General features: G+C 36.8%; 3 protein-coding genes across 5 annotated transcripts; 2 read left to right on the forward strand and 1 right to left on the reverse strand.

Annotated features, from left to right (window-relative positions):
* The first annotated feature begins 2,744 nt into the window (after positions 1-2,744).
* psmd4b (proteasome 26S subunit ubiquitin receptor, non-ATPase 4b) lies at positions 2,745-7,371 on the forward strand. The gene is made up of 10 exons (XM_043262000.1): positions 2,745-2,823; positions 3,381-3,521; positions 3,619-3,733; positions 4,194-4,280; positions 4,391-4,459; positions 4,541-4,756; positions 4,846-4,954; positions 6,103-6,216; positions 6,308-6,372; positions 6,726-7,371. The coding sequence occupies exons 1-10, from the start codon at positions 2,798-2,800 to the stop codon at positions 6,897-6,899; spliced, it is 1,116 nt and encodes a 371-aa protein (XP_043117935.1). The 5' UTR covers positions 2,745-2,797; the 3' UTR covers positions 6,900-7,371.
* A 790-nt stretch (positions 7,372-8,161) lies between these two features.
* Positions 8,162-14,674, forward strand: vamp1b (vesicle associated membrane protein 1b). 2 transcript variants are annotated; one of them, XM_043261563.1, is made up of 5 exons: positions 8,162-8,676; positions 9,726-9,843; positions 10,012-10,170; positions 12,161-12,212; positions 12,658-14,674. In XM_043261563.1, coding segments are annotated over exons 1-5 (348 nt in total). In that variant the 5' UTR covers positions 8,162-8,674; the 3' UTR covers positions 12,675-14,674. The 2 variants fall into 2 exon arrangements, with proteins under 2 accessions (XP_043117498.1, XP_043117497.1); XM_043261562.1 differs by lacking the exon at positions 8,162-8,676 and having other exon boundaries at positions 9,718-9,843.
* On the reverse strand, positions 12,658-18,759 carry tapbpl (TAP binding protein like). 2 transcript variants are annotated; one of them, XM_043261561.1, is made up of 9 exons: positions 18,546-18,759; positions 18,122-18,334; positions 17,756-18,031; positions 17,048-17,248; positions 16,800-16,967; positions 15,763-15,866; positions 15,450-15,678; positions 15,221-15,295; positions 12,658-14,918 (listed from the first exon to the last, which is right to left on the reverse strand). In XM_043261561.1, exons 1-9 carry the CDS (start codon positions 18,580-18,582, stop codon positions 14,911-14,913), a joined length of 1,311 nt encoding a protein of 436 aa, XP_043117496.1. In that variant the 5' UTR covers positions 18,583-18,759; the 3' UTR covers positions 12,658-14,910. The 2 variants fall into 2 exon arrangements, with proteins under 2 accessions (XP_043117496.1, XP_043117495.1); XM_043261560.1 differs by having other exon boundaries at positions 16,800-16,970; positions 18,546-18,757.
* Between the last annotated feature and the right edge of the window lie 357 nt (positions 18,760-19,116).

Here is a 19,116-nt window from a genome sequence, read left to right on the forward strand (position 1 = left end):
ACAGGATGTTAAATCCTTCACAACCACGAAAATGCTCCGTAATACATTTGTACTCTTAGACTCACCCGAAGATTAAATATCTAAGTGAAGAAGAAAAACTGAAATAGACACTAATAGGCTTTACCGGGGGCACATGTGAACACTTTAGTTTATAGAGGAGCTGGAAAGAAAGCCCGAAGAAAAGCTCTCAGTGGAGCTGCCTTTCTTTTTATCGCTTCCATTTGGCTCATAACAGAGGAAATGGGTTTTAATGGATCTATGGTTTGACAGGTGTTACTTACAGTTTGTCTTTGGCTGTAACTCAAACAACGCTTCGTGAAGTATTTAGATGAAGGGCTGACTGTGGTCTTGAACAGTATTGCGCTGTCCCGAATAAACCGCATCGCGCTGGTTCGGGACCGAAGTGATCTTTTTGCTGAGGATTTGCTTTTGCAGACCTGAAGAAAATGCAGATAGAATATGCAAAGCACGTACGTCGGCAGTCTTTCACAAGATTGTATTGAAGAACTTTTCTCTACGGCTTCACAGTGGATGCAGTATTTATGCATATTTTTGACGTTTTTAAATGTTTGTTAAAAATCGAAATGGTAAAAATGTGCACCCGTGGACAGAAGTTACGGGGTTTGGGTTAGTGGGTATGAAGTTCGTAATTTTTTTTGCATTGCTCTTTTGTTTTGAAGCATTTCAGCGACTTTTTCCAAGTCTTTGTCAGATGTTACACATTCAATCATGTTACAGAACATTTTGATAATGCACCTTAATGCTGCACAAAACTAAAGTTTAATCTAGAAAACTATTATCTACCCCACAGCGATCTAATAGCAGTAACAACTAGAGCTAAACTAACACTTTGTAATTTGAAAGTCGATAGATTTGTATCAACGTCTTGGGCCTGTTTCACTAAACGAGTTTACCACATAAGCTTGGCTTATTACATATAGTCTGACTTATTTTGAACCAGATCAACCGGCAATAAATCAGACTAACTTGAAATAAACCTGGCTTATTTGAAAAAAAAAAACAAACAAAAAAAACTTGTTTTATAAAAAAGGCCTTTGCTTTGGCACTGATTTTAAAATCAAATATATGCAATTTCACAGGTGTTTTCTTTTTTTGTGTCACACTGCAGGTTTTTGACACTATTTCTAAACTTTAACAATTTGTGATCATATGTGAATGTCGGAAATTGCCTATATTGACGTTTAACTCCATGCCCTGGTTAGCATTTGTACATTTTATAGTCGATTTTTAACCCCTCTCCGTTCGAAGTTACTGAGTCTTATAATGATGTTACTTTTATAAAATCTTGCACACAATGTTCATATTCATTTCACTTTTCAGTGTGGTGCTTTTAACTGCCTCTTTTTAATGGACCTCTTAGATTGAAGGTTCTACAATTCATAACTCAAAAACTGGTCTTTGATCAGCTCTCAGTGGCTTAATTTCACAGTTGACTTGTGGGGTAGTTTTCTGGAAGCTCCGAAGTCTAAGCACACGGTATGAAGTTTATATAGATTTTTTTTTTATTTACTCGTCACGATTGAGGCCTCACTCTCATTTCTCCTTCTCTGTGGGGGTTTATTATTTATTAATCTGTTTATTTTTAATTTAATTACATTTTTATTTAATTTTTTTTTTTTTTTTTTTTTGAATGGTCACAATAACACAACAATCACTGCCTTTCTCTCACCAACACTCAGTGCTGATTCATTAATCTATTATTATGGGTTACAATAATTTTCCTCTCCTCTAATCCACATTTATACATTTTAATGTCTTGAATTTAACATCCCAAAAGTAAATTTTTTGGGACAGTGACAGAAAGTAAGATTGTGAATGCAATGTAAGCAGTCAAATAGGGACAGCTATTTTTCATATGCTTTGTCCAGTGTTTATATTAATACAGTGAAACAGATATTTGCACAACAGACACATCAGTCGTGCTCAGTGCACACCGGATTAAATGCTGGCAACTTAGACACTAAATCGACAACCAACGTACTGCAATATGAACATTTCTGCCAATGTATTTCAGTGATTGTATTTATTAAGAAATGTCTTGTTTCGCTCCTTTTTTTTCTCCCTTGTGGACCTGTATGGATTTTGAATTCTCTATGTACCGTAGATGATTGTATGTATTATGTAATCTGACAGAAAGCAGTTTCTGTAATCTAAGTAGTATGTATTTTATTTCAGGTCGGAGGGAAGATGTTGACTATATATAAATCATTTTTGTATTTTATGTGTTAAGGGTATGTTCACGATAAATATTCCTATTCATTATAAATCTGTGAAAGCTCTTCCTCAGCTTTTCTACATGTGAATGTCTGGCGGTGTCAGAAACAATGACTGACAACCGTAAGTGCTTTGAGGTCTATATTTTTACCGGGCCTGTATAAAACCTGTATATAATATGTATATAAGCAAGTCACGGAAATGCCTTTTTCTTGTGCGGTGTTTGCAGCCTGTTTCTCCTACCATCTTTTAGTGATGTGGTGATGCTATTTTTTTTCACATTGTCTTTGATTTAAAAATAATAAAATATTTTCCAAACTTGTTTTTTTCCCCAATATTTGTGATTTTTCTTCCCCATTCAGAATTAAAGTAGGTTTACATACACTGCAAATACAAGTTAAAATGAAAACTTATATCTGTTATATAAGTTATTATCGAATAGAAAATTCGTTTTAAGCTAGATATAATAAACTACGTTTCCCATAATTCCTACTGGTCTACTTTAACCAATGATCGTTCACTTGCGTGCTTACGTCACGCAGAGCGACAGAAATTTTTCAAGATGGTGCTTGAAAGTACTATGGTTTGGTAAGAAAAAAATATTTTATATCCTTCAAACCTCAGATATAGTTTGATTAACGTGATTTGTTTGATTTACTGTTCAACTGTGCGGGAAACTGTATTTATTTGAAGTGAGACGAAGGTCGCATTGAGCAAAAGGGACAGTTGTGCAGTTTTCCTTAGTCATGATGGAACACTGATCCTGTAAAACTGCTTCTTTGTGTTGACATGTTATGAGAGAATACGTTAGAAAGCTTAAAGTTGCTATTATCAGGTTGTCTGAGTTAATCATTGTATGAAATCAGTGTGTTTAAATCATAAATGGGTTTGGTCCAATTCCTTTGCGTTAGGTTTTTGTATAAAAACTGTCAAGGCAAGATTTAAAATCATTGTCGTTTGTGTAGTAAAACGCTTTACTCGTGATGCCGTTCTCAACCCTTTTAAACCGTTAAACATTCAATTTAATCATTCAATTCACTTACGTGGCGAATTAGGCTTCTCGCCGTCACTTGCCGTTTCGTATTTGACAGTATTGTTAAATTAACATCACCGTGTATGTTTTTTAAAAATATTATTATTTCTAGTGTGGACAACAGTGAGTACATGCGCAATGGAGACTTCTTACCTACCAGACTTCAGGCCCAGCAGGATGCTGTCAACATCATCTGTCATTCTAAAACCAGAAGTAACCCAGAAAACAACGTGGGGCTCATCACTCTGGCCAAGTAGGATGAAGATTTAATTTGTTTGTTTATTAACGGGTGCAAATGTGACAGAATCTATAGACGATACGTACGTCCATCAACTGTGCGTGTGTTTTAGTAACTGTGAGGTCCTGACCACGCTGACCCCTGACACGGGCAGGATCCTGTCAAAGCTTCACGCTGTTCAGCCCAGAGGGGTCATCAGCTTCTGTACTGGCATCAGAGTAGCACATGTGAGTCGTTTGGGTCATAATTTGTATGTTTAGGTTTTTGCCGCTGTAACTTTTCATCCCTCTGTTATCTGGATATATTTAGTTATGACATGTGTTTATTTGAACGTATTGAACTTAAACCTCAGAAGGTTATGAAAATGTATTTTGACAGCTTTGTTTTTGGACTAATGAGGAACTGAAAATATTACAGTATATTTGCATATGGCATTTTACAGTTATATTTCAAAAGATAAAAAATGATACAATTTAAAATGAGTTTTTTAATTTATTGTCTTGCTCACATATTGTGCCCTTGCTGCATAAAAAGCATAAATTTCTTTCTTTTTTATAATCATACTTACCCCAAACGTTTGAATGGTAGTGTGCCATTATTTATTTTTTTCTTTAATTTTATGTAATTGATATTATTGTTTAATATTTAGTTATGCTTCCCCTTCTGTCTGCTCCTTCTCTTTCACAGCTGGCATTGAAACACAGACAGGGAAAGAACCATAAGATGAGGATTATTGCCTTTGTGGGAAGCCCTGTGGAGGACCAGGAGAAAGATGCAAGTTATTCTCGTCTCAATGAATCTTAGTGTAATAGTGTCTATATTTACAGAAGGTCATACAGTATGTTATCGCCTGCTCATCTGTGCCTCCATCCTGTCTCACTCAGTTGGTGAAGATGGCGAAACGTTTGAAGAAGGAAAAAGTCAGTGTTGACATCATTAACTTTGGAGAAGAGGTAAACACGCATTCTGAGTGAATGTCGTTGCTTCTCATCCGCCGTTATTTTACATTTCGTTTTCTCTCTGTTTCATTCTAGGAGGTCAACACGGAGAAGCTGACTGTGTTTGTGAACACCCTGAATGGAAAAGAGGGTGTGGGCTCTCACCTGGTAACGGTTCCTCCCGGCCCGAGCCTGGCAGATGCTCTTCTGTCCTCTCCGATCCTGGCTGGCGAGGGTGGCACCATCATGGGCCTTGGCGCCAGTGACTTTGAGTTTGGAGTGGATCCCAGCGCGGACCCCGAGCTCGCTCTGGTGAGCAGCACACAGGTTCTTTAGAACAAACGTCTCGGGGCTAGAGATTTTCCACATTAAATCTGTTTTTCCATGCGTGTCTGTTTCAGGCTCTGCGTGTGTCGATGGAGGAGCAGAGACAGAGGCAGGAGGAGGAGGCTCGCCGGGCAGCAGTGGCTTCAGCTGCAGAGGCTGGAGTCTCATCACCCACTGCAGATGGTGAGAGGTTACATGATTATTGAAGACTAGATGGGTTTTCTGGACACCTAGACTAGGGTCTCTTCTTAAAGGAATCCCCAAAAATTAAAAATGCCCCATATTTTACTCAACAAGCGATCCTAGATGTATATGACTTTCTTTTTTCAGACAAGCACAGTCAGAGTTTTTTAAAAAATGTATCCTGGTTCTTCCTGGCCAATGTTTTGATTTTCCATAAATTGTATATATTTATCGTAAAAGTAAACTATATGCCTCCTGGGGGTTAACACGCGTCTTTTAAAGCAGATTGAAAGGTTTTTGTAGCATTTGTATTTTTTTTTAAATTATAACTCAAATCACAGACTTTTGGTTTCTTGGCTGACCTCTGACTTTACGTATGACTTAAGCTGCATTTGTGACTATAGATGAATGAGGAGAGAGCAATATGAAATGCCGGGAACCAATGAATAGTTGAAAAAAATGAATAGGTTAGTTTTCAGATGCATATATATGGTTTATTGATCTTCAAAATAGTGGCCACTATCCACCATCATTACCAAGCCTGGATGAGCCAGGATGAATTAAAAAAAAAAAAACCCAGACTGTGTTAGTCTGAAAGAAGAAAGTCAAATACATCTAGGATGACTTGTGGTTGAGTAAATTATGGGCTAATTTATATTTTTTGATGAACTATTTCTTTAAAGCACAATTTCTATCTCATGTTCACCAAGACTGCCCATATTTGTTAAAAATACAGTACAACCAGTAATATTTACAAATATTCTACCCTTAATAAAAGGTTAAAACACCTACCCATACCACCTACCCTATCCCTAACCGAACCTATATCCTGCCTCAGTTGCAGCACATGTGTTTTGCTATACAGTATGACCACAGTAAGTACATTGTACTTATTTTTTGATGCAAGTACAGAGTAGTATTATAGTAGTTAAGGCCACGTAATATAGTATGAGCTTCATACCTGTGATGCAAAGCTGAATTTTCAGCATCATTACTGCAATCTTCAGTGTCACGTGATTTTTCAGAAATGTAATATGCTGATTTGCTCAATACACATTCTTTTTTTTTTTATTTAAATTTTTTTTATCATTGTTTCATGGCAATTCTGTGTGTTTAATATGACCTGATGTCTTCTGTGCTTCCATTAGAGTCTGAAAATGCTCTGCTGAAGATGTCCACGGCTCCTGCTCTGCCTGATTTCAGCCGCATGACGGAGGATGAGCAGATCGCATACGCCCTACAGATGTCCATGCAAGGAGGAGGTCTGTCCCTCTGCTCTTCATGAGTTCTTCTTCATTTTCTTCATTTGTTTTTTTTTTTCGCCCTTTTGACTTATTTCTTGTAATTGCGTAGAGTTTGGTGGTTCGGAGGCCATGGATGTGGACACGGGTGCAGCAGCAGACAGTGAAGCTCCTAAGGTGTGTTTCCCAGCTCTGTGCTTTTAGAGATGAAATCGGGAAAGTTAAGCCTGAACACAGTCATGTTGTGGGAATATTCAGGAACGGTTATATATTCTTCATACCCATTATTTGTAAGCTATTGAGAAACGTGATACAGCCAGCCAAAACCACATAAAACAGTAATAATTAGATTTGCATGCGCAGAAGGAAATACCAGTTTCAGGTAAGTTATGTTACCCTCTGTTTCTGTCTATCTGAAATGCTGTATGAGGTCTTTTCTGGTCTTGGAATACTATAATAGTTAAATTGACAAATTCTGTGTTTTGTAATTTCTCATCATCACAATTATGCACTGTTTGTGTGTTCTGTAGGAGGATGAGGAGGATTATGACGTTATGCAGGATCCAGAGTTTCTGCAGAGCGTGCTGGAGAACCTACCAGGTGTAGACCCCAACAACGAAGCCATTCGTAATGCCATGGGCTCTCTGGCATCCCAGAACAGAACTAAACCACCCGAGGGCAAGAAAGAAGATGAGAAGAAGTAGAGGTATAACAAGCGTCTGGATGGAGGACAAAGGCAAATAAAACCGGTGAAAGGTTTACAACTGGATGATGAATAGAGATGAACAGAATTCATATGTGATTTAAAACAGCAAGAATTAATGATTTAATGTTTTCCTAACAAACAGAAACAACAGAAAAGACTAACCGCAAACTCTGTTAACCAGAAAGAAAACTAAAAAAAAAAAAACTTCTTACCTGTAATTGAGAATGAGCATCTTCATTTGTTCCTTTTATGTAACATCTGATCTGTAATATTTGGTGAAGCAAAAAAAAAAGTCAGACAACGCTACTTCAGATAGTAGTGCTCACTTCAGTGTTTATTTGCTAGTTATTTCATGCCACCCAACTATAGTTTTCCATGTGGTTTTTGGATAACTTCTTGTAAAGGTTTCTTTGTCGATTTTGTATCACTATTTTCAGTTCCTTTTGTAATAAAGGGCTTTGTTATGGGAATCTGAAGTATAGCGTGTTATTACGTGGCTTTTGTTTGTGTGTTTTTACTGCATTTACCCCTATTTGATTTAAAAATGAGAAAATATTAAGGTACCTTTTGACTCATCATTGATTCATCATTGCTCAAAAACAGTCCAAAATGTTTAAACCTATACATATGTCTAATCGGTACGATATAAATATCACTATTAAAAGTTTTTAAACAAAATAGATTATTTTCATCTGCATAAAAATGAAGATAAATATATTTAACAAGACTTTTATTCTTTTTAATTTAACTAATAGATATTCTAATAAAAAGAGAATTGCTATGAAACGAACAAATTACTTTTCTACCTTCATGAAGGCTTAGATTTAAAAAAAGAGCTAAAAACTGAAAAATTGTGAGTGAAAATTGTGCTTAGATGTAGTATTTTTATTATTTTTTATATATATATATATATATATATATATATATATATATATATATATATATATATATATATTTTGTTTTGATTTTATTTTTTAAATAGATTTGTTCTGTATCACTTCGCATTTTCTATGTCACGCAGTACTGTTTACTGTGTAAAAAGATCGGCCTATTATGCAGCGTCTTTCTTTAAAACGGTAGTTAACAAGCCCAAAATGGGTGAAGTGCGGTCGGAAATCTGTCCTAATGTTTCGATAGACGATGAGATCTATCGTCAGATCATGATGAGGAAACGCGCGCGCGCTCGGAGAACCCAGCTCTCGCAGAGAAGAAAAGTCTCCTAAGAGAGAACAAGCCGAGTCAGCACTCTGAACTCACTGATGTACCGCAGTACAGAGAGAGAGAAAGGGGATGGGGCTGTGGAAACATGCTGCGCATCATCATCATCCTCCTCATCCTCATGAGTTCAGCTACAGCAGCGACGCAGTGCAGGAGCGCAGCGCGCGCACATCCACCGCGCTAACCTACTAACCAGCGCTACAAGACCGAAGAATCCGGCGACGACACACAGTTACCCCGCGCCGCGTTCTGTATGTGAAGTTTCACTGATTAACGTCTGCATTTTTAACGCTCTAGAGGGGAAACCGGTTACCGGAGTTTGAAATCGAACATTTACACATGAGCTCGTGCGTCCGAGCACGCGACCGCTCTCTTCCGTCCGGCGCGCGCTGCTATAATGCGCCATTCTCACTGATGACGCGCACCAGCGGCAATCTCAGTCTCCTCGTACTTATTTGAACCTGTCTACCTCTTCTCCGCAATTTCGCAATTTTATTTATATCACCTTTTGACTTGTTTCCCTTCACTGAGGCACTCTGAAACAGCTGCTCGAAAATGTAAGTACATTTGCGCGGACTTTATATGTTTTTTTCTTTACGTCGAAAGGCCTGTGAAATATAAATTAACTCGTGCTGTTAAATCCTAGCATACAGTAAGTTTGTTAACAGTTTCCAAGCTTAATTTCCCAAGAGTGTAAATTTAGTTTGATGTGTTGGGGGTTTGTCGTCATGCAGGTGTACAAGATTGGGATTATAGGATACAGTGCGGTTTCTCAGTGACGGTCATGAATACATTATATATATATATATATATATATATATATATATATATATATATATATATATATATATATATATATATATATATATTGGTATTGATAGACCAAGACATAAGATAGACCTCCTTGATATTGAGGCTAATAAGATTTTATAAACAATTTCATATATATGTTCATATATATATATATATATATAGGCCTATTATGAACCTCATATCATATGTATACATGATTGGTAAAAACTCATTGTTTGATCATTACTTTAAGCTTCTCAAAAAATAGTTTTATTAAAATAATAGTTAAAAATTTAAAAAGTAAAACAATATGGTGGCAGCATTTTGGATTTATTTTCCCTTTAACACTGTATTTCATTAACTGATTTAATGTTAATACGCCAACCGGTGAAAATACTGAAATGCCTTTCTAATACACCAATAACCACCAAAAGCAGGTGGTGATAAGAAAGTCATGTAATGAACCAATCACAAGCTCTTGAAAATCACATATATAGAAAATGCACACAAACACTTAACATAATTATGGTAACAAAAACTAAAATAATGCAATAAAATTAATCTATCATTTATTTATGAACATTATATGTGACGTACGACCATAATGTACAAAAATGCAAAGAAAAAACTAAGAAGAAGCATGGTTATCTAAATAAAATTACTTTAAATGTGAAATGTGACAAAGCGAAATCTGGAAATGTCCATTTATCGGTTTTCGCTGTATATATTCATTCTTTCGGTTTTTCATACAGAGTAGGGGAACTTAACGTTAGCCGACTTTCTGAATTTGTCATGGTTGTCCTTGGATGTCCAGGTCTGCCGCAGATGATGCCAATCCAGCAGGTGCTCCTGGAGGAGCTGGACCTCCTGCACCGCCTCCGAACACCACCAGCAACCGCCGACTGCAACAGACGCAAGCACAAGTGGAGGAGGTGAGTGTGTGAAGCCAAAAAAATAAAAGCGTTAGATATGCACAGGCCAGCATGCGTGTATAGGCTGCGCGGTTTTACTCATACAGCATTTCGAATGACCAGAATGCATATCAATGCTATTGCAACACAAGTGTTCAGTGTCGTTCTTTCGGTGGCTGTGGTCTGCAGGTGGTGGATATTATGCGTGTGAATGTGGATAAGGTTCTGGAGAGGGACCAGAAGCTCTCTGAGCTGGACGACAGGGCGGATGCTCTGCAGGCCGGGGCGTCACAGTTCGAAAGCTGTGCCGCCAAACTCAAGAACAAATACTGGTGGAAGAATTGCAAGGTGAGCCACTGTGACTGCATCAAAACAGCAAGGGGATTTACAGTGAAAAAATCAGATAGAACAACAAATTTAACAAGAAAAATGCACTCGTGTTTTCACTGCTTGAGCTAAAACAAACCAAAAAAATGCTAAAATGAAATATACATTAAATATGTACTAAAATGCGATCAAACACTATATTATCTATATAAAATATTTAAAGAAAAACGAAGCACATAGACTGTCAGCACATAAACTTAAACTGAAAATAAAAGCAGATTCAAAATATGAATGAATGCTATAAAAGTGATACTAAAATAAATAGGTCAGCGCTTATCGCTCGTGTTACGCTCAGTGATTTTGGTCTGTACAGCTGCAAGTGTTAATTAGTTAATTAGTGTAAACCGGAGGCCTCTGGGTTTTGGTAATCAGCTAGCTGCAGAGAAACATGGGAAATATCAGTACAGCTTTTTGTGCGCTGGATAAAAATACCAGTACGATTTTGGTTGTTTTTTGGCGCTAGCGATCTGTCAAGTGAACTAGCTCAAACGCTCACCAAAAAACACCCACTCCGACAAATAAAAAGGCCAAAACTTCAGCTGTCCAAATAACGTTCTGGTATGTTATTACTATTCGGTTGATAAGAACTATTTTTAACTTCTTAAAACAAAATAAATGAAAGATAATAAATAATACGAAAATAGATAAAGGAAATGGTTTGAAATCAGGGCAAACACATTAAAGAGAATGACCAAATATGACTAAAATATGCAATCAAAATGGCGTGAATTTAATACTCTCGAAAAAGAAATGCATGCATCAGTGTCAACAATCACAATAAATAAAAAAAAAAAGAAATATCTTTTTCTATGCAATAATAATTAATAATAATAATAATTTTATAATATGCAATATCTGCATATTATATTATATTAAGCTTTGGCAAAACAGAGACCGAAATATGTCTACCTGACTTCAATACTCACCAGAGCTGAAATAATTTGAAGAGTGAAAACAGTAATATTGTGAAATATTATTACAATTTAACAAAACTGTATTCTATTTTAGGTTAGACTTTATTTTAAAGTGCCCTTTTTTTTACACAAGTTGCATATACTTACTTATAACAACAAATGATTTCATGCAAATAAATCTAGTTAATTAATACCCCTGCGCTATGATAATCCAGCTATAAAAAAAAAAATATCAACAACGACTCGTGTCCCTTCATTTCACACATGAACTGCACACAGAACTAGAGGAAGCCTTTTATGAACTGCACGCTGTAGAACATAATACAGAACGTTTTTCAACGTCTCCAAATGGGTGGGAATCTGCCCAATCTGGCAACGACTACAGTCTCTCTTAATCTGGGTCCTTCACTAATAAGATGATGAGCTGAAGCAGGTGAGACATCTAACATGTGCAGAGTTTTGTAATCGGTGGGTTACAATTATTTTGTCCCGCTTGATTTAAACAAATTCAAAAACTTGTTTTCTAAACGTTTCCCTTGCGTGTCCGCTTGTGTTGACTATTTATAAACGTATTAATTATGCCTTCGTCCACCAATAGGTGCCTCTGTTTACACATATATTTAAAACACTTACCGTACTTAAATCTGTAATTAGCCTGGAAGCGGCAGACCTTGCATGCAGACCAGCATTTAATGATGAAAAAATAACATAAAAATAGACGAGATTCCCAGGAAATTGGATCAAATTTGGGCAAATACATTAAAGAGAACGATCAAATGTGACTAAAAAATGCAGACAGGCTCTGCCAAAATGGCAAGAAAAATAAACGATAACCCTCATAAAAGACAACAAAAACAACAACGATAACAAAAATGCATGCATCTTTTTTAATGTGAACAGTTTTTACTATTACATTTATAAACAAAACATATTTTTTATTTATTTTATTATTTTGTATTTAGTATTTGTGCTCAGGATGAGGGATAATTTATATTTTGACTGAATTGTGAATATATATCCTTTTTTTCCTCCCTCAGATGATGATTATTATGGGTGTCATTGGAGTCATCTTCATTGGAATCATTTTCTGTAAGTTTTGATTCATTTAAACGGCTCCTCTTCCTCCTCCTCCTCCTCCTCCTCTGCAGCACTTGTTGTCACATTCAAAGCACATTATCACCAGACAACTTTATCTCCTATTATCTAATTACACTAGGTTGCACGTCAGTAAGTTATAATTTCTACAAAGGCAATTATATACTATTATATCATATTTTAAAATGATTATAAAGGTACAGTCAACCCCACCTTAAAAAAAATGAAACCATTTGTAATTCTTTGAGCAGAAATTCTCATTAAACCCCAAGTCAGTGAGTTTTTTTTGTTTAGAGGCCAGACTGGACCAGCACCGCACAAACTCAATAATTCATCATTACACTCATTACAGTGAATTATTCATTAAGGGCAGTGCAGTATGAGGTAAAGAAACGCATTTTCAGTGTACCCACTCCCTTTTATTTTTTTCTCTATCTAGTGTATTTCTTCTCTTGAGCCGGTCCACCTGCAAAACGAACAAGAAAGTGAACGAGTGGATGAAGAAAACACAGTCGTGACGCTCTGCCCATTTTCCACATCCTTCACGCTTCAATCCCGAGGTCTCTCCGTTAAGTCATTTTGCAACTTGGCGTGACAGCAACGCACAGAAATCTGCTCTCCTTTCTCCTCTCCAGCAGAATGAGCACATTTCAGTTTCTCTCTCTCTATCTCTCTCTCTCTTTCCCTGCCTTCCAGAATCTCCTGCATTATTAAAACCTTCTGCAGACACGCAGACGTTCATACATGAATGCACAGACAGAGCAGAAGAAAAACAGACTTAGAATAAGTAGAAGAGGCAAGGAAGGAAACAACATAAAAAGCAAGATAAAAAAGGAGAGAGAGAGAGCGCTTACAATACTGTTTAAAAGTTTGAGGAGTTTTATGAAAATAATACTCTTATTCATCAAGGATGCGTTCATTTGATCAATAGGGACAATAATGTTAACCTTCATTTTTAAGCACGGTCTCTACAAAGACATTTATAATAATATGAACGTTTGGTTGAATACTGAATCGGCGTATTAAAATTATTTCTGAAGGATCATGTCTGACTGAAGACCGAATAAACGATGCTGATATTGCCGGAATAAATTTAAGCTTAAAATATTTAAAAAATCGAAAACGTAATAATATTTTACAGTTTTTAATGTATTTTTTAATCGAATTAATGCTAAGAAAAAAAACGGGTCCCATGATCCTTCAGAAATAAAATTAAAAATGTAATTATTGCTAAAAACTCAGGTTTGACCATGAATTACTTTTTAATTACAGATCGAAATATATTAAAATAGGGTTAGATTTTATTTTAAGGTGTTTTTGTTACAGTGACTGACTGGTATTAATTAACTTTTTGATTTACTTGCATGAAATCATTTGTTGTTATTATAATAGTAAGTATATGCAACTTGCGTAAAAAAGCACACCTTAAAATAAAGTGTAACCTAAAACAGAATACAGAATTTTGTTAAATTGTAATAATATTTCACAATATTACTGTTTTCACAGAATATGAGAAACATTTTAAAGCAAACTTTTAAACGTTAGTGTATGTAACAGAGCTTGTCAAAATGTGAGAGAGAAATAGACGAGTAGCGACGTCAGGTTAGACATCTTTTTCTGTCTCTGTTTTGCCAAAGCTTATATCTGACCTTTTGGAGAACTTTTATAAATTGATATCGACTAAATCTAAAACCTCTTAACCCAACCCAGTGATCGAGACGAGATTCATGAGCCATCATCCACAGACTTCTTTTATTCCCAATATGTATGTGTACGTAAGACATTTCCAGAAAAACAGCACAAATATACAGATCAGTTATGAGAACAGCTGTGGGGTTTTTTTTTTACCGAGGAGCACAGATTTAGAAAATAAATAACAAAAATAAACGCCTGAACTGTAATAAAAGGGAAAAATGATAACTTGTACACATACAAAAAAAACATATAAGGTATTTCTTTTGACTTGCATGGCAGAATAATTCCACCGTTGGACTGTTTTATGTGTGATGTGTTTAATTATTACTATCGACTGCCTGCTATAAGCCTCATTTTCCTGTTCTGTGGAAAAGCCTCATTCGGGAACAAGATGTGAATGCTACAAGCCTGCCAAAATGTACTAAAACGTACAGAAAATCACAGATAATCAGTGCAAACAGAGCATAAACAATAATCTATACTGCCATGCAATTTACAACTGTTGTTTTTCACATTCCTTACTGCTGTTGATTCACATTCCTTCGTCAGCACAGACTTTTATATTTTGTTCTGTTGTTTCAAGACTTAGACTTGTCTTTTTTTTCCTTATATGACGACAAATTATTAACGAGAGCATATAGCATAACAGAGGGGTAATGGCGTTAGCTCCGATGCCAGAGTTTGATTTTAATGGCATAAACAGCATGCTTATATGCCCCTGATCCTTTAATGATGCTAATAAAGCCATCGACAAAACCGTATCTGTTGTTTTTATTTCACACACCCCGAGGAAAATGAGGACAAATAACCAGCATCCAACAGATCAGAACATTGTGAATATAGAATGCATTTTACATTTATGGAATAAGTTAGGCAAGGAATAGATTCTATTAAACAGATGTACCATGACTGAATAAAAATATGAACTCCAGTGAAGACAAGTGAAGTGAAAAACGTAAGATGGCTCCTTCCGAGAATTCACGCAGAACATTGGTCCTCAGTTCTCTTAAAAGACAAAAAAAAAAAAGAGTATTTAATAATACATTCAATACATTGTCCCTTTACTGTCTTTTATAGTAAATACAACTGTTCTATATTATATTTCTGTTTTCTTAAAAGACATTAAATGCATTTATCAAAGCAAAAATAATATTGCTAAATATTATAGCACTTTTAAATCATTTTCAGCTGATTTACGATCATGTAGATCATGATTGAAATTGATGATTACAATTTTTTTGCCTTTATTTCTACACAAAAAATAGTAGTATAGTAGTATAGTTAGTATGTTTTAAAACTAAACTCACCTGCACCTTTGAATGCTTGATACAAAAAAAAAACTGATATCACCAGCATCAAGACTATTGTCCACAAGACTGTTTCTGTTGAATTAAAAACAAAAATCACCATCTTTTGCATTATTTACACTAAACGGATTTCCTGATACCACATCAAACTATTTAGCGATTGAAAACAACCATTAGCTTGCCCTGCGATCAACATATTTGAGAAAACATCGTGGGTGATTTCTCTCACGTGGCTCAGGTTTGTCCACAGTCAGAGCGACGTCAGTCGGCGTTTCCAGGGTGGAGTGAGACACCCTACAGGTGATAACGGTCCCGGGTGGGTTTTCTCCGGGTCGTAGGGTGAGGTGAGAGGAGAGGGAATACGTTCCATCGCTGTGCTGCCGGTGACTGGAGAGGGAGGAGTCTTTCGACAAAGAGACGGGTTCTTCTTCAGAGGGCTCCTGGGAAAACCACTCCACCTACAGGAGCACAGCGGGACTCTCGGGAATCAAGCCAGGAGCCATCTAAACACGCTTCGGCGCTTATTCTGACAGCGAGCTCACCTGCACGTCCAGAGGATAGTAGCGATGACAATGGCAGCTCAGTTTCTGGGGTGTCGTGTCCTGAAATATCAATTTCTCCTCAGACAGCGTGATACGAGGAGGTTCTGGGTAAAGAAACAGGATGGAAGATTTCTTTAACTTTAAAGAATTATGTCCTAAGTTATATGAAGTTCAAGGCATTCGCAAATTTAGGTAACACTTCTCGCTATTAACTAGTTTCTTATTGGTATTCATTTTTCTAGCATATTGGGTGTTTAGTAGTACTAATAAACACATATCCTGCATCACCATGTCCCTAAGTTAGCATCTGCCTTACTATTATTAATAATAATAATAATATAAACATTAATATTATTACTAATTAGGAGTTTAATGAGGTGAATGTCATTAAGTACTCAAAATGTAGAAAACATTTCAATATTTAATTAAAAATATTCTCCACCAAAAGTGTACTTGATAATGAAGTTAGGCAGCCTAAAGTGAGATAGTGATGGTAAAAAAGTGGAAAAAAAAATATAGATTTAAATTTGGCATCTGATTTGAAAAGCACTAAAATATGCTTTTACCTCCCAGCTTTTTTGCTTGCAAAACCACGTACGTTTTACAAGCAAATACAAAACACAGGGGAACAGAACACTTTAAAAAACATTTAAACCCAAAAAAATCGAATCATTTTAGAGACTCCTTACAAATGAGATAATGAAAATAAGACACAAAATCAAAGCAAATGCAAATGATGTAAAACGTCATTAAAATAAATGTGAAATGATGTAGCAAAATAACGAAATGTGAATTTTCCACCACAGAATGCTTTGTTCATTTAAGACATGGTGGAAATAACAATATGGAGGGACTTTTAATGACTCGCCGAATTCTCTGTTTGTGTGTGTCCACTACTGTTACTTTATAGATTAAATAAACTAATATGAGTATTAAAGTATTGTGAAAATCTATTTTCTAAAGTGTCCATAGCTGAAGAAGCACATTTCTCCAGAATACTGAAGGAATTTCTCAGTACACGGCGGTGAAAGCCTCACGTGTGATGTGCAGGTGCACGATCTGTTGAGTCTGAAACTCCCCAGAGCCCACAGTACAGATGTATGTGCCTTCATCCGAGACCTTCAACCTCCTCAGAGTCAGAGACGCGTTACCGTCCCTCACCAGAAGATCTGCTTCAGCGCTCGCGCCTTCCCGGTCCACGAATACTGCTGTGTAGAGTACAAACGCTGTGATATTTAACACCCGAACACGTTTTCCGTTGAGCGCATGAATATTTGTCACTTACGATCTTGTCCCACGTCTGCCTCGGTTTGCCTGGCTTTCATGTCAAGTATTTTGCGGCCGTTTCCTCTGTGCTGTATGCGCCACTCCAGGGCCACATCCTGTCCAGGGACGGACTCCTTCTGTCTGAAGCCACAGTCCAGCAGAACGTCACCTCCGATCGGAGCCGCGATGGACGGCACGCGCGAAAACACCACGAACACCACTGAGGAAAAAAGAGGAGGAAAAGATGAAACATTTCATTAATGCCACGAATAATGCAATTGAAAGATAGATAGACAGATAGACAGATAGATAGATAGATTATATAGATAGATAGATAGATAGATAGATATATAGATAGATAGATAGATAGATAGATAGATTATGATAGATAGATAGATGATAGATAGATAGATAGATAGATAGATAGATTGATTGATAGATACGTAGATAGATAGATAGATAGATAGATAGATAGATAGATAGATAGACTGATTGATTGATAGATAGATATATGATAGATAGATAGATAGATAGATAGATAGATAGATAGATAGATAGATAGATAGATAGATAGATAGATAGATAGATAGATAGATAGATAGATAGATAGATAGATGATAGATGATAGATAGATAGATAGATAGATAGATAGATAGATAGATAGATAGATAGATAGATAGATAGATAGATAGATAGATAGATTGATAGATGATAGATAGATAGATACCCTCTGTCTGTAACGTTCCTGATTGGCTGAGAGGCAGGTCTAGTTTACTCTGTATGAGTGGTTGTGTGTCAGACTGAGTCTCACTGTGAAGGGTCTGCAGCACCAGAGTAAGGCTGAGGCCGCCACCATCCAGCTGAACCGAGCCAATGAAATGAGCAGGAAGAGAATCCAGATCAGCACCACGAGGAACATAACGGCTGACCTCACAAACCACTTCCTGTTCATTGCAATCAGCATGAAGAAGCAGGTCTGCATTAGGAATCTGAATGGATCGCACTGCGGGGCGAGAAACAACGGGGGAAAGAAAGAGTTTATATGCATTTAACGTAGACATCCGGCTGCTGACTTGAGGCTCGGCGCACTTACAGGACAACTCAAAGATGAGGTCGTCAGCGTTGGGGGTCTCGGGGGGCTCGTACGGGGTCACGAGCTCCTCTGACAGACCCTGATTTCCTACAAGATCCCTGAAGACGAGAGTGGAGGGAGTGCGCGTGAACATCGCCCCGCTCATCATGCCCCCCGTCCCGCCCCCTTCCTCGATCAGAGAGCAGGACAGGACCACATCCGCCCCCTCCAGCCCTGACACGAGACAACATTCACTCAGACAGCAGGGGGCGACAAACCCGACAAAACAACTCGAGTGAAAATAAAACCGAAAGCAAAAACGCCATTCTGCCACAGCAATCGATTTTAACGTCGTGAAACATTACAATATTATTAAATAAACGAATATAAAATCTGCATACGACTGAAAACTGTATAGGAGCACGGATAAATATCAAAAACTCACCACAGACCAACGAAAGGAAGACTAGGATGGTAAACATCACCGAGCAGCTCCTGACAGACAGCAAATGATTTTTCTAGAAGTCGCTTATGATAGTATGTCTAAATATGATTAGCCCGCATTAAATGAGGAGAAACGCATTTTAAGACGAGGCAGCTCTCTGCTAGGCTAACACCGAAACTCTGATACATTCAGTAGCTGATGTACTTTCACTTTTGTTCAGAGTTCTTCCTTATTGGCAAATTCAAAATAAGAGTGATGTTTTCACTTTGGTCACTATTTGTTTAATATCGTTTATTATGTTTTATGCGAGACATTTATATCGTCTATATCCGCGTTAAAGGCTGTGTGATGGATGGAGACAAATGCAACAATCCGCTCTAAAAGCGGGAAGATACCCTTAAAAAAATTAACCATGGCTTTAAAAAAAATTATATATATAACAAATACATACACAAATGAATGGTTTTGCTACCATAGTAACCATGACATAACAACAACAAAACAAAACTTGGAGAGTACAGTTTAATTATAGCCATATCAAACCATGGTTAATTTTCGTAATGGAAAGTAT

Source organism: Puntigrus tetrazona, chromosome 16, assembly GCF_018831695.1.
Source record: "Puntigrus tetrazona isolate hp1 chromosome 16, ASM1883169v1, whole genome shotgun sequence".
NCBI classification, from domain to species: Eukaryota; Metazoa; Chordata; class Actinopteri; order Cypriniformes; family Cyprinidae; genus Puntigrus; species Puntigrus tetrazona.

Bases quoted from the DNA above. Each gene is read 5' to 3' on its own strand.
- tapbpl (XM_043261560.1), bottom strand. From the start codon at position 18,582: ATGTTTACCATCCTAGTCTTCCTTTCGTTGGTCTGTG. The intron at 17,249-17,755 runs GTATCTATCTAT...TTTTTTCCTCAG, and splicing joins AGGAACGTTACAGACAGAGG to TGGTGTTCGTGGTGTTTTCG. The intron at 16,971-17,047 runs GTAAGTGACAAA...TACTCTACACAG, and splicing joins GGCAGACGTGGGACAAGATC to CAGTATTCGTGGACCGGGAA.
- vamp1b (XM_043261562.1), top strand. From the start codon at position 9,718: ATGTCCAGGTCTGCCGCAGATGATGCCAATCCAGCAGGTGCTCCTGGA. The intron at 9,844-10,011 runs GTGAGTGTGTGA...TGTGGTCTGCAG, and splicing joins CGCAAGCACAAGTGGAGGAG to GTGGTGGATATTATGCGTGT. The intron at 10,171-12,160 runs GTGAGCCACTGT...TTCCTCCCTCAG, and splicing joins ACTGGTGGAAGAATTGCAAG to ATGATGATTATTATGGGTGT.
- psmd4b (XM_043262000.1), top strand. From the start codon at position 2,798: ATGGTGCTTGAAAGTACTATGGTTTG. The intron at 4,281-4,390 runs GCAAGTTATTCT...TGTCTCACTCAG, and splicing joins TGGAGGACCAGGAGAAAGAT to TTGGTGAAGATGGCGAAACG. The intron at 6,373-6,725 runs GTGTGTTTCCCA...TGTGTTCTGTAG, and splicing joins CAGACAGTGAAGCTCCTAAG to GAGGATGAGGAGGATTATGA.